This window comes from Myiozetetes cayanensis, unplaced genomic scaffold (assembly GCF_022539395.1).
Source record: "Myiozetetes cayanensis isolate MyiCay16 unplaced genomic scaffold, myiCay2020 scf115, whole genome shotgun sequence".
NCBI classification, from domain to species: Eukaryota; Metazoa; Chordata; class Aves; order Passeriformes; family Tyrannidae; genus Myiozetetes; species Myiozetetes cayanensis.
This window is the reverse complement of record NW_026086771.1, coordinates 35,958-47,877: the sequence shown is the minus strand read 5'-3', so window position 1 is coordinate 47,877 and position 11,920 is coordinate 35,958. Positions and strand designations below refer to the sequence as shown.

The window sequence follows — 11,920 nt, the reverse complement described above, 5'->3', positions numbered from 1 at the left end:
CGTGGCCCTGCCCCCGTTCCCGGCGTGCCCCGCGGTCCAAGATGGCGGCCCCGCTGAGGGTCCTGCTCCTGGCGCTGCTCGCGGCGGGGGCGGCGCTGGGGGACGGGGGGACCTGCCGGGGGACCGGGACAGGAACCGGCACCAGGGTGAGCACGGGGGGACGGGGGGACAGGGGGACCTGCCGGGGGACCGGGACAGGAACCGGCACCAGGGTGAGCACAGGGGGATGGGGGACCTGCCGGGGGCTCTGGGACAGGAACCGGGGCCAGGGTGAGCACGGGGGGATGGGGGGACGGGGGGACCTGCCGGGGGGACTGGACAGCGACCGGCACCAGGGTGAGCACAGGGGGATCCTAGGGCTGGGGGGACGGGGGACCTGCCGGGGGCTCCGGCACCGGCACCAGGGTGAGCACGGGGGTATGGGGGTACCGGGGGGACAGGGGGACCTGCCGGGGGCTCTGGGACCGGCACCGGCACCAGGGTGAGCATGGGGGGATCCTAGGGCTGGGGGGACAGGGGGATCTGCCGGGGGGCTCTGGGACAGGGACCGGCACCAGGGTGAGCACGGGGGACAGGGGGACCTGCCGGGAGGGCTCTGGACCGGCACCAGGGTGAGCACCGGGGGGACGGGGGACCTGCCGGGAGGGCTCCGGGACCGGCACCAGAGTGAGCACCGGGAGGACGGGGGGACCTGCCGGGGGCTCCGGCACCGGCACCGGCACCAGGGTGAGCACGGGGGGTCCTGGGACCGGTGGGACCTGCCGGGGGCTCCGGGACAGGGACCGGCACCAGGGTGAGCACGGGGGGGATGGGGGGTACCGGGGGGGACCGGGACCGGGACCAGGGTGAGCACGGGGATGTCCTGGGGCCGGGGGGAGCAGGGTGACCTGCCGGGGAGAACCGGGTTAATTGGTGTGTATATATGTTGATTAATATTAATTAAGGGGGCGGTGTCACAGCCATCGATCTTTATTAATATTCATTGGAGTGGATATATGCTCATTAATATTAACGAGGGGGCGGTGTCCCCATCCCGGTGTCACCTCCTGTCCCCTCCTTGTGTCCCCCCAGCCCGGTGACACCGAGAGCTGCCGGGTGAGCCTGAGCCTGGAGCACTCCTTCGAGCTGGGTGAGGGGACATGGGGACATTGGGGGGACATTGGGGACACTGGGGACACACTGAGCACTCCTTCGAGCTGGGTGAGGGGACACTGGGGGACATGGGGTGACATTGGGGACATGGTGGACACACTGAGCACTCCTTCGAGCTGGGTGAGGGGACACTGGGGGAGACATGGGGTGACATTGGGGACACACTGAGCACTCCTTCGAGCTGGGTGAGGGGACATGGGGACACTGGGGGACACTGGGGGGACACACTGAGCACTCCTTCGAGCTGGGTGAGGGGACACTGGGGGGACATTGGGGACATTGGGGACATGGGGGACACTGGGAACATGGGGGGACACACTGAGCACTCCTTCGAGCTGGGTGAGGGGACACTGGGGACACTGGGGACACTGGGGGGACATTGGGGGGACATTGGGGACACTGGGGGGACACACTGAGCACTCCTTCGAGCTGGGTGAGGGGACATGGGGACACTGGGGGGACACACTGAGCACTCCTTCGAGCTGGGTGAGGGGACACTGGGGGACACTGGGGACACTGGGGGGACACTGGGGACACTGGGGGGACATTGGGGGGACACACTGAGCACTCCTTCGAGCTGGGTGAGGGGACACTGGGTACACTGGGGACACTGGGGACATTGGGGGGACACTGGGGACACACTGAGCACTCCTTTGAGCTGGGTGAGGGCACATGGGGACACTGGGGACATTGGGGACATTGGGGACATGGGGGGACACACTGAGCACTCCTTCGAGCTGGGTGAGGGGACATTGGGGACACTGGGGGGACATGGGGGGACATGGGGACACTGGGGACACTGGGGACAGGGGGGGACATTGGGGGACGCTGGGGACATGGGGACATGGGGGGACATTGGGGGACGCTGGGGACATGGGGACACACTGAGCACTCCTTTGAGCTGGGTGAGGGGACACTGGGGGACACTGGGGACACACTGAGCACTCCGAGCTGGGTGAGGGGACATGGGGACATTGGGGGGACATGGGGGGACATTGGGGACACTGGGGACAGTGGGGACATTTGGGACATGGGGGGGACATGGGGGACACTGGGGACGTGGGGGGACAGACTGAGCACTCCTTTGAGCTGGGTGAGAGGACATGGGGACACTGGGGGGGACAGTGGGGACATTGGGGACACTGGGGACAGTGGGGACATTGGGGGACATGGGCAGTGTACTGGAGACATGGGGGTGGCACTGAGGGCACTGGGACAGGGGTGACACTGGGGACATGGGGGCGTCCTGGGTGCCACCCGTGTCCCCAGTGCTGTGTCCCCAACGCCCTGTCCCCGTGTCCCCGCAGATGCCACCCCACGGTTCTGGCGCAGGGGGACACTCAGGGGCACTGGAAGGGGGATGTGGTGCCAGGGGTGACCCCAGGGCTGTGTCCCCACAGATGGGGCACTCAGGGGCACTGGGAGGGGGTGACAGTGGGACATGGTGCCAGGGGTGTCCCCAGCGCCCTGTCCCTGTGTCCCCACAGATGGGGCACTCAGGGGCACTGGGAAGGGGGATGTCCCAGGTGCCAGGGGTGACCCCAGGGCCCTGTCCCTGTGTCCCCACAGATGACGCCCCGCGGTTCCAGCGCAGGGGGACCCTGTCCTTGAGCCCCGGCCCTGACCCTGCCCTGGCCCTGACACAGAAACCCCTCGGGGACGAGGACAGAGCCCGGCTCAGGGTCAGTGGGGGGGGACACGGGGGGGACACGGGGGTGACACTGTGTGGCACTGTGTGACAGTGTGTGTGACTGTGTGACAGTGTGTGTGACAGTGTGGGTGACACTGTGTGACACTGTGGGTGACACTGTGTGACACTGTGTGGCACTGTCCCCCGGCAGGAGGTGGGATGGGCTGTACCAGGTGTGGGTTGAAGGGAATTGGGGGTGGTTGGGGTGTCCCTGGGGTGTCCCTGTGGGTGACACGGGTGACCCTGTGACCCTGAGGGTGTCCCTGGGGTGTCCCTGTGGGTGACACGGGTGACCCTGTGACCCTGAGGGTGTCCCTGGGATGTCCCTGTGGGTGACACTGGTGACCCTGTGACCCTGAGGGTGTCCCTGTGTCCCTGTCCCCAGGAGGTGGCCGCCCGGGACGGGCTGTACCGGCTGCAGGTTGGGGGGTATTTGGGGTGTCCCTGGGGTGTCCCTGTGACCCTGTGGGTGTCCCTGTGACCCTGTGGGTGTCCCTGTGACCCTGTGTGTCCCTGTCCCCAGGAGGTGGCCGCCCGGGACGGGCTGTACCGGGTGCGGGTGCCCCGCAAGGCCTCCGGCCCCGGAGAGGAGGGGGGGGCCGGGTACGTCACGTCCTTCGTGCGGGCGGTGAGTGGGGGGGACACCCCCGGGTCCCCTCAGTGTCCTCTGTCCCCCCTGTGTCCCCTCAGTGTCCCCTCAATGCCCCCTCAGTGTCCCCTCTCCCCCCATGTCCCCTCAGTGTCCCCCTGTCCCCCCGTGTTCCCTCAATGCCCCCCTTCACTCCATGTCCTCCCTTCTGTCCCCCCCATGTCCCTGTGACCCCCATGTCACCCCCTGTCCCTGTGTCCCCCATGTCCCCTGTGGCTGTCCCCCTGTCCCCTTGTTCCCCCATGCCCCCTTGTCCCCATGTCCCCCTTGTCCCTCCATGTCACCCCATGTCCTCAGTGTCCCTGTCCTCATGTCCCTGTGTCCCTTATCCTCATGTCCACTGTGTCCTCTGTGTCCCCCACGTCCCCTGTTCCCATTTCCCGTGTCCCCTGTCCCCCATCCCCCTGTCACTGCTGTCCCTGTCCCCCTGTTCCCTGTGTCACCGCTGTCCCTGTCCCCAGTGTGCCCTGTGTCCCCTGTCCCCCTGTCCCGTGTCATCACTGTCCCTGTCCCTGTGTCCCCATGTCCCCCTGTCCCGTGTCACCACTGTCCCTGTCCCCGTCACCACTGTCCCTGTCCCCAGTGTGCCCTGTGTCCCCTGTCCCGTGTCATCACTGTCCCTGTCCTCTGTGTCCCCATGTCCCCCTGTCCTGTGTCCCGTGTCCCCTGTGTCACTGCTGTCCCTGTCCCCAGTGTGCCCTGCTGGAGTTGCACCTGTCGGACCAGCTGTCCCTGTCCATGTGTCCCCCTGTCCCTGTGTCACCGCTGTCCCTCTCCCTGTGTCCCCTGTGTCTGTGTCCCCGTCCCCAGTGTCCCCACTATCCCTGTCCCCAGTGTGCCCTGCTGGAGTCGCACCTGTCGGACCAGCTGTCCCTGTCCCTGTGTCACTGTCCCTGTCCCTGTCCCCGTGTCCCTGTCCCTGTGTCCCTGTCCCTGTGTCACCACTGTCCCTGTGTCACCGCTGTCCCTGCTGTCCCCAGTGTGCCCTGCTGGAGTCGCACCTGTCGGACCAGCTGTGTCTGTGTCCCCCTGTCCCTGTGTCCCTGTCCCTGTGTCCCTGTCCCTGTGTCACCGCTGTCCCTGTCCCCAGTGTGCCCTGCTGGAGTCGCACCTGTCGGACCAGCTGTCCCTGTGTCCCTGTGTCCCCATGTCCCCTTGTCCCTGTCCCTGTGTCCCCTGTCCCTGTGTCCCCTGTCCCTGTCCCCCTGTCCCTGTGTTCTCTGTGTCACCACTGTCCCTGTCCCCAGTGTGCCCTGCTGGAGTCGCACCTGTCGGACCAGCTGTCCCTGTGTCCCTGTGTCCCTGTGTCCCTGTCCCTGTGTCCCTGTCCCTGTGTCCCTGTCCCCCTGTCCCTGTCCCTGTGTCACCACTGTCCCTGTGTCCCTGTCCCCCTGTCCCTGTCCCTGTGTCACCACTGTCCCTGTCCCCGTGTCCCTGTCCCTGTGTCCCTGTGTCACCGCTGTCCCTGTCCCCAGTGTGCCCTGCTGGAGTTGCACCTGTCGGACCAGCTGTCCCTGTGTCCCTGTATCCCTGTCCCTGTGTCACCGCTGTCCCTGTCCCCAGTGTGCCCTGCTGGAGTCACACCTGTCGGACCAGCTGACGCTGCACGTGGACGTGGCGGGGAACGTGGTGGCCCTGGGGGTGGTGGCAGTGCCGGGGACCTGCCGGGGGACAGAGGTGGAGGACGTGGACCTGGAGCTCTTCAACACCTCGGTGGCCCTGAGGCAGCCCCTGCCCGCGGCCACGTGGGTGACACGGGATGGGGGGGGACATGGGAGGGACATGGGGAGGGGACACGGGGGACACAGGGACAGGGTCACATGGGGGGGGGACATTGACCTGGGGGGTCTCCCACACCCCGGTGGCCTCGTGCCACCCTCTCTGCTGCCACCTGAGTGACACCTGGGGACGTGGGGGGGACATGGGGGGCCCTGGAGGGTCACAGGGGGACACTGTGGGGACACTGTGGGGACACTGGGGGGACACAGAGCACCCCTGGGGACACTGTGACACCGCAGGGGGTGGCCCAGGGGGATGGGGTGACCCTGGGGGGGACATTTGGGGGCCCAGGACTGGGTGTGAGTGGGGAGGGGATATTTTGGGGGGGATGGGGGCCTGTGTCAGTTTGGGGGGTCCAGGGAGGGTCCCCCAGCTTTTCAGGTGTCCAGGGATGATCCTCCAGGTTTTGGGGTGTCCAGGGAGGGTCCTCCAAGTTTTGGGGTGCCCAGGGAGGGTCTCCCAGGTTTTGGGGTGTCCAAGGAGGGTCCCTCAGGTTTTGGGGTGCCCAGGGAGTGTCCCCCAGGTTTTTGGGGGGCCCATAACCCCCCCTGCCCCCCCAGCCCCGAGACTGCCGCCTTCATCCGGCACCTGGAGCAGGAGCAGGCACAGAGAGCCCGGAACCCCCAGGAGCAGAAATCCTTCTTTGCCAAATATGTGAGTGAAAAAAACCCCCAAAACCCCCAGCGACCCCCAAACCTCCCCTAAAAATCATCCCTCCAAAATACCCCCCAAAACCCCTCAACTTCCCCAAAATACCCCCAAAACACCAACAACCCCCGCACAAATCCCCTCCCAAACCCCACCAACCCCCTTTCCTAAATCCTCCACAAAATTCCCCAATATTCCCCCAAAACCCTCCCAAATCCATGAACACCCCCTCAAATCTCCCCAAAATTTCCCAATCCTCCCCCAAAACCCCCTTTCCAAAAATCCCACCCCAGAATTCCCAATATTCCCCCTAAACCCCCTCAAATCCCCACAAAATTCCCTAATTCTACTCCAAACCCACCAACCCCCAAAAATCCCCCAATACCCCCAAGCCCCATTGAAAAACCACCAACACTCCCCAAACCCTCCCAACCACCTGCCCAACCCCAAAACCACCCACACCCTCAAAGCCCCCAAAACCCACAACCCCTCCCAAATCCCCCCAAAACCCCCAGCCCTCCAAACCCCACCCATCACCTCTCCAACCCCCTCTCAAAAAACCACCTGCCCCAACCCCTCCAAGCCCCTCCTGAGCCCCCAAACCCCCTTTGGGGTTCCCCAGACCTTTTGGGGGTTGGGGGAGGAAGGGTTTGGGGTGACCTCCCCATTTCCCTGGGGGTTCAGGTTTTAGGTGACCCCATTTCCCACTGGGGAGGTTTGGGGTGACCCCTCGACTTTCCTGTGAGGGGTCTGGTTTTGGGGTGTCCCCATTTCTCACGGGGGAGGTTTTGGGGTGTCTGGGGTGGGTCAGTTTTGGGGTGGGTCAGTTTTTGGGGTGACCTCGGGGTGGGTCAGTTTTAGGGTGACCCTGTCCCCCACAGTGGATGTCCAGGGAGTGGGTCAGGTTTTGGGGTGTCTGGGGTGGGTCAGGTTTTGGGGTGTCTGGGGTGGGTCAGTTTTTGGGGTGTCTGGGGTGGGTCAGGTTTTGGGGTGTCTGGGAGTGGGTCAGGTTTTGGGGTGTCTGGGGTGGGTCAGCTTTTGGGGTGTCTGGGGTGGGTCAGGTTTTGGGTGACCCTGTCCCCCCCAGTGGATGTACATCATCCCCATCGTGCTGTTCCTCATGATGTCTGGAGCCCCCGACGCGGGGGCACAGGGAGGGGGCTGGGGGTGGGGAGGGGCGGGGGTCAGGTGAGACCCTCCTCCTCCCAACGCCCCCACTCCTCCCATGGAGGGGGGGATGGGGAATAAAGTCGTGTGTGACCCCCAAACTTGTGTGGCCCCCAAAATGTGGGTGTGACCCCCCAAAATCTGGGTGAGACCCCCCCACAAATGTGGGTGTGTGACCCCCAAACTTGTGTGACCCCCAAATGTGGGTGTGATCCCCAAAATGTGGGTGTGATCCCCAAATGTGGGTGTGACCCTCCCCGAACCTGTGTGACCCCCCCAAATCTGGGTGAGACCCCCCAAATGGGGGTGTGACACCCCCCCAAAATCTGGATGTGACCCCCCAAAACTTTTGTGACCCCCCCCCCAAATCTGGGTGAGACCCCCCCAAACTTGTGTGAACCCCCAAATCTGTGCAACACCCCCAAATGTGGGGGCACCTGGGACTACGTGGGGGGTCCTACTTCGGTACCCCTGGAGTTGGGGGGGGCGTGGGTATGGGGTCGTTTCTGGGGGGCGTCGAGGGGGCACCCGCGGGGTTGGGATGGGGGGGAGGGGTCACCTGAACATCGGGGCCCTCCTGGGGGGTCCCGGTTTGGGGTCGGGGGGGGAATGGTGAGCGGGGACCACGCCCCGTTATGCAAATACACGGAACGACACGCCCCTTTATGACAATCAATGCTCATCAGACACGCCCCTTTATGCAAATGAGCCGCCGGGAGGACCCACCCGTTTATGCAAATATGAGTTAACCACGCCCATCGATGCAAATACACTTTGTAAGAACACGCCCGTTTATGCAAATACACTGTTGGACACGCCCCTTTATGCAAATCAGCATGCGAGTGAAGGCCACGCCCACTCATTGCGAGGCGGGGGGGCGTCGCTGCCTCCCCGCGCGCTGATTGGCCCAGAGCGGGATCACGTGCCCCGCCCCCCGCGGTCACGTGGCTTTCCCGGAATCGCCGCCGCCGCTCCCGGCGGGTCCCGGAGCCGCCTCGGGGTCCCCGAAACCCCCAAAACTCCCCCCAAAACCCCCCGACCCCAAACCGGGCCCCCGGGATGGCGGAGGGCGGCGCGCGGCGGCTGCGGCCGTGGCTGCTGGCGCAGCTGGAGAGCGGCCGCTTCCGCGGGCTCGAGTGGGACGACGAGGCGCGCTCGGCCCTCAGGGTGCCCTGGGCACACGGCAGGAGGGGCGGCAGCAAGGGCGGGGCCGGAGCCGCGCTCTGCAAGGTGGGCGGGGCCGAGGCAGAGGGGGTGGGGTTTCAGGGAGAGGGGAGGGGCTACGGGAGAGGGGCAGGGCCGGCGCGGAGTGGGAAGTGGATATGCGGGGCTGGGGGCGGGATAAGGGAAAAGGGGCGTGGCTTTGGAAAGGGAAGGGCTCGGAAGGTGAGGGCGGGGCTAAAGGGATGGGGCAGGGGCTATTCGTGGGGGTGGGGACAGGGAAAGGGGGCGGGGTCATGGAAAGGGGCGGGACATGACGCTCTCGGTAAAATGGGGCGGGGCCATGGTGTGGGTGGTGTTATGTAAATTAAGGGGCGGGGTTAAGCTGAAAGAGGCGGGGCTCTGAGCAAGAGGGGAGGGGTGAGGGGGCGGAGCGTTGCAAAGCGAGGGGCGTGGCCAAGGAAAAGGGGGCGGGGCTTGGGCCAAACCGCGGGGTGGGAGTGGTGCCAGCGAGCATGGGGGCGGGGCTGGGAACGCGATGGGCGTGGCCAAGCGATGGGTAGGCGTGGCCAAGCGATGGGTGGGCGCGGCCTGGCTAGGGCGAGGCCAATCGATGGGTGGGCGTGGCCTGGCTGGGGCGAGGTCAATCGATGGGTGGGCGTGGCCGATCGATGGGTGGGCGTGTCCCCGGCCACGCCCCGACGCGGATTGGCTGCGCAGGCGTGGGCGGAGTACAAGGGGCGGGTGCGGCCCGGGGACCCCCCGGACCCCGCGGGGTGGAAGACGCGGCTCCGCTGCGCCCTCGCGCGATGCCCCGAGTTCGTGGAGGTGCCCCCGCGGGGCCGCCGCGACGGGCCCTGCCCCTACCGCGTGTACAGACTGCTGCCCCCCAGGGGTGAGCGGGGCGGGGGGACAAGAGGGGTTTGGGGGCCTTGGGGGCCAAGAGGGGTTTGGGGGCCTTGGGGGAGTTGGGGGGCCATGAGGGTTTAGGGGCCCTTGGGAGGGACACGAGGGTTTGGGGATCTTGGATGGAGCCTGGGGGCCTGAGGGGCCCAGGAGGGATTTGGGGGCTTTTGGGGGCCACGAGGGGTCTGAGGGGCCAGTGGGGGAAGATGGAGGGGCCACGAGGGCTTTGGGGGTCTTGGATGGAGCCTGGGGGGACCTGAGTGGGCCAGGAGGGATTTTTGGGTGGTGGTGTGGGGGAGTCGGGGGGCCAGGAGGGGTTTGGGGAGAGTTGGGGGAGGTTTTGGGGAACTCGGGGGAGTGTCGGAGTGGGGGAGCTGGGTGGGAATGAGGGGTGTCAGGAGGGGTTGAGGGGGAGTTCAGAGGGCCAGGAGTGGTTATGGAGGATTTGGGGCAGCTGGGGGATTTGGGGGCAGTTTTGGGAAAGTTGGGAGCATTTTGGGGGGTTGGGGGCAGTTGGGGGTATTTGGAAGCAGTTGGGGGTTGGGGGCAGATGGGGGAAGGCTTGGGGGCAGTTTTGGGGGAGGGTCTCGGGGAGTTTTGAGGGGTCTCGGGAGGAACTTGTGGGGAGGAGGAGCCCAATGAGGGGGCCTGAAAGGGAGGGGAGGCCCGGGGGCTCCTGGGGGTCCCGACGATGCCTTCTCCCCCCTCAGAGTCAAAGCCCCCAAGGCCCAGCGGAGCCAGAAGGAGGCGGAGCCAAGCCCTGAAGAGCCCCGCCCCAAAACCAGACCCCGCCCCCACCCCCAGGGGACACCCTGACCACAGAGAGCCCGGTGAGAGGCTGGGGGGTGTCAGGGAGGGGAGGGAGGGTGACCCTGGGGGTGTGGCCTCTGTCTGATCCCCTCCCCAGCCCAGGCCCCGCCCGGAGCTGCCGCCCCTGCAGATCGTGGTGGAGAGCCCGGAGCCCCTCCCCCCAGCACAGGGTAAGCCACGCCCCCTTAGCTGGCTCCGCCCCAATGCAAATCTGACCCCAGCTCTGACCACGCCCCCTGTTCTGCCCCACACGAATTTGGCTCCACCCACCCAAACTGTCACCCTGCCCCACCCTTGCCCACGCCCCTCCTATGGCCACGCCCCAATCCCCACAAAGGCCCTGCCTCCAACCATGACCCTGCCTGCTTTGGCTCCACCCCTTCACCCATCCATGGCCACGCCCACTGCACCCTGACTCCACCCCCTTGGCCCCACCCCCAGTTGTTCACCAGCTCTGGCCCCGCCCTAAGCCCCACCCACTTTGTCCACGCCCACTCTGCCCTGTGATCATTGGCCACGCCCCAATCCCTGACCCCACCCCCAGCCCCGCCCACCTTTGTCCACCCAACCAGCTGACCCCATAAGCCACGCCCTCTTCCCGGCCCCGCCCCCAGCTCTGTGGCGCCCCCCTCAGGTGACTTCGCGCTGCTGCTGCGCCTGCGCCGCGGGGCCCTCGAGCTCCACCAGGGGGCGCTGCCGCCCGGCGAGTACCTGCTGAGTCCTCCGGGCCGCCAGGGGGCGCCGCCGCCGCCGGGGGCGCTGCCGCGGGTGGTGCTGCCGGAAGGGGCGGGGCTTGGCCGGGGCTTCCTGCTCAGCAGCGCCCCCCGCGGGCTCTTCCTGCGCGCCCGGCCTGGGGCGCCCCCTGGCGGAACCCTCCGCGGGCCCCACGTGACCGCCGGGCCCGTCCAGCAGGGGGCGCTGCTGCAGCCCTTCGATGGGCGGCGCTTCCGGCACGGTGAGGGGCGGGGCCTAACCGGGGGGTGGGGCTACGGCACTTCCGGGATGAGTGAGGGGGCGGGGCTTAACGGGGGGTGGGGCTACGGCACTTCCGGGATGAGTGAGGGGCGGGGCTTAACCGGGGTGGGGCTACGGCACTTCCGGGATGAGTGAGGGGCGGGGCCTAACCGGGGGTGGGGCTACTGCACTTCCGGGATGGGTGAGGGGTGGGGCTTAACAGGGGTGGGGCTACGACACTTCCGGGTGGGGATGGGGCGGGGCTTAACCTGGGGGCGGGGTTCCAGCACTTCCGGGATGGGTGAGGGCAGGCTCGACGTGGGCGGTTCCAGCACTTCCGGATTGTGAGGCAGGGCTTGTGGAGGGGGGGCTAAACAAAGGGGCGGGGCTGGAGTCTTTCCCAGAGGGTGGGGAGGGGCTAAATTGAGGGCGGGGTCACACACTGCGTGAGAGAAGGGGCAGGGCTAAACCAGGGCGGGGCCTAAACACAAGGGGCGGGGCCTCAACACAGGGGGTGGGGACTACAGCACTGACAGGAGGTGAGGGGCGGGGCCAAGCCGGGTCACCCCCAAATGCCGGGGAGGAACGGGAGGGGGAGGGACCCCAAATCCCGAGGAGGAGGGGGGACCCAAATCCCACGGAGGGACCCCAAATCTCGGAGGGGAGGGAGGAGAGGGGGACCCCAAATCCACGGAGGGTCCCCAAATCAGCGGGGGTGTGAGGCACCCCAAATGCTGGAGTGGAGGGCAAGGAGGACCCCCAAACCAGCGGGGGACCCAAAGCCTGCGGGCAGGGGAGGGCCCCAAACCCCTGACCGCCCCTCCCCCAGAGCTGGAGCAGCACCGGGCGGGGCTCAGGCCTCCCCACACCGCGTGACGCTGGATTGGGACCCCCTCGGAGACCCCCAGGGCGAGGGGCTCGTGCTGGAGGTGGGGCCGGGAGGGGGCTTTTGGGGATGCGGGGAATATGGGGCTGGGGGGTCTATTTGGGGGGCCACAGGGTGA

General features: G+C 66.7%; 2 protein-coding genes across 2 annotated transcripts; both read left to right on the top strand.

Annotated features, from left to right (window-relative positions):
• The first annotated feature begins 41 nt into the window (after window positions 1-41).
• EMC10 (ER membrane protein complex subunit 10) lies at window positions 42-7,110 on the top strand. Its single transcript, XM_050306232.1, has 7 exons — window positions 42-146; window positions 1,072-1,129; window positions 2,722-2,834; window positions 3,366-3,470; window positions 5,055-5,236; window positions 5,831-5,924; window positions 7,006-7,110. Exons 1-7 carry the CDS (start codon window positions 42-44, stop codon window positions 7,108-7,110), a joined length of 762 nt encoding a protein of 253 aa, XP_050162189.1.
• A 1,032-nt stretch (window positions 7,111-8,142) lies between these two features.
• On the top strand, window positions 8,143-11,072 carry LOC126635208 (interferon regulatory factor 4-like). The gene is made up of 5 exons (XM_050306235.1): window positions 8,143-8,315; window positions 8,967-9,141; window positions 9,863-9,878; window positions 10,065-10,132; window positions 10,597-11,072. The coding sequence occupies exons 1-5, from the start codon at window positions 8,145-8,147 to the stop codon at window positions 11,070-11,072; spliced, it is 906 nt and encodes a 301-aa protein (XP_050162192.1). The 5' UTR covers window positions 8,143-8,144.
• The last annotated feature ends 848 nt before the right edge of the window (window positions 11,073-11,920 follow it).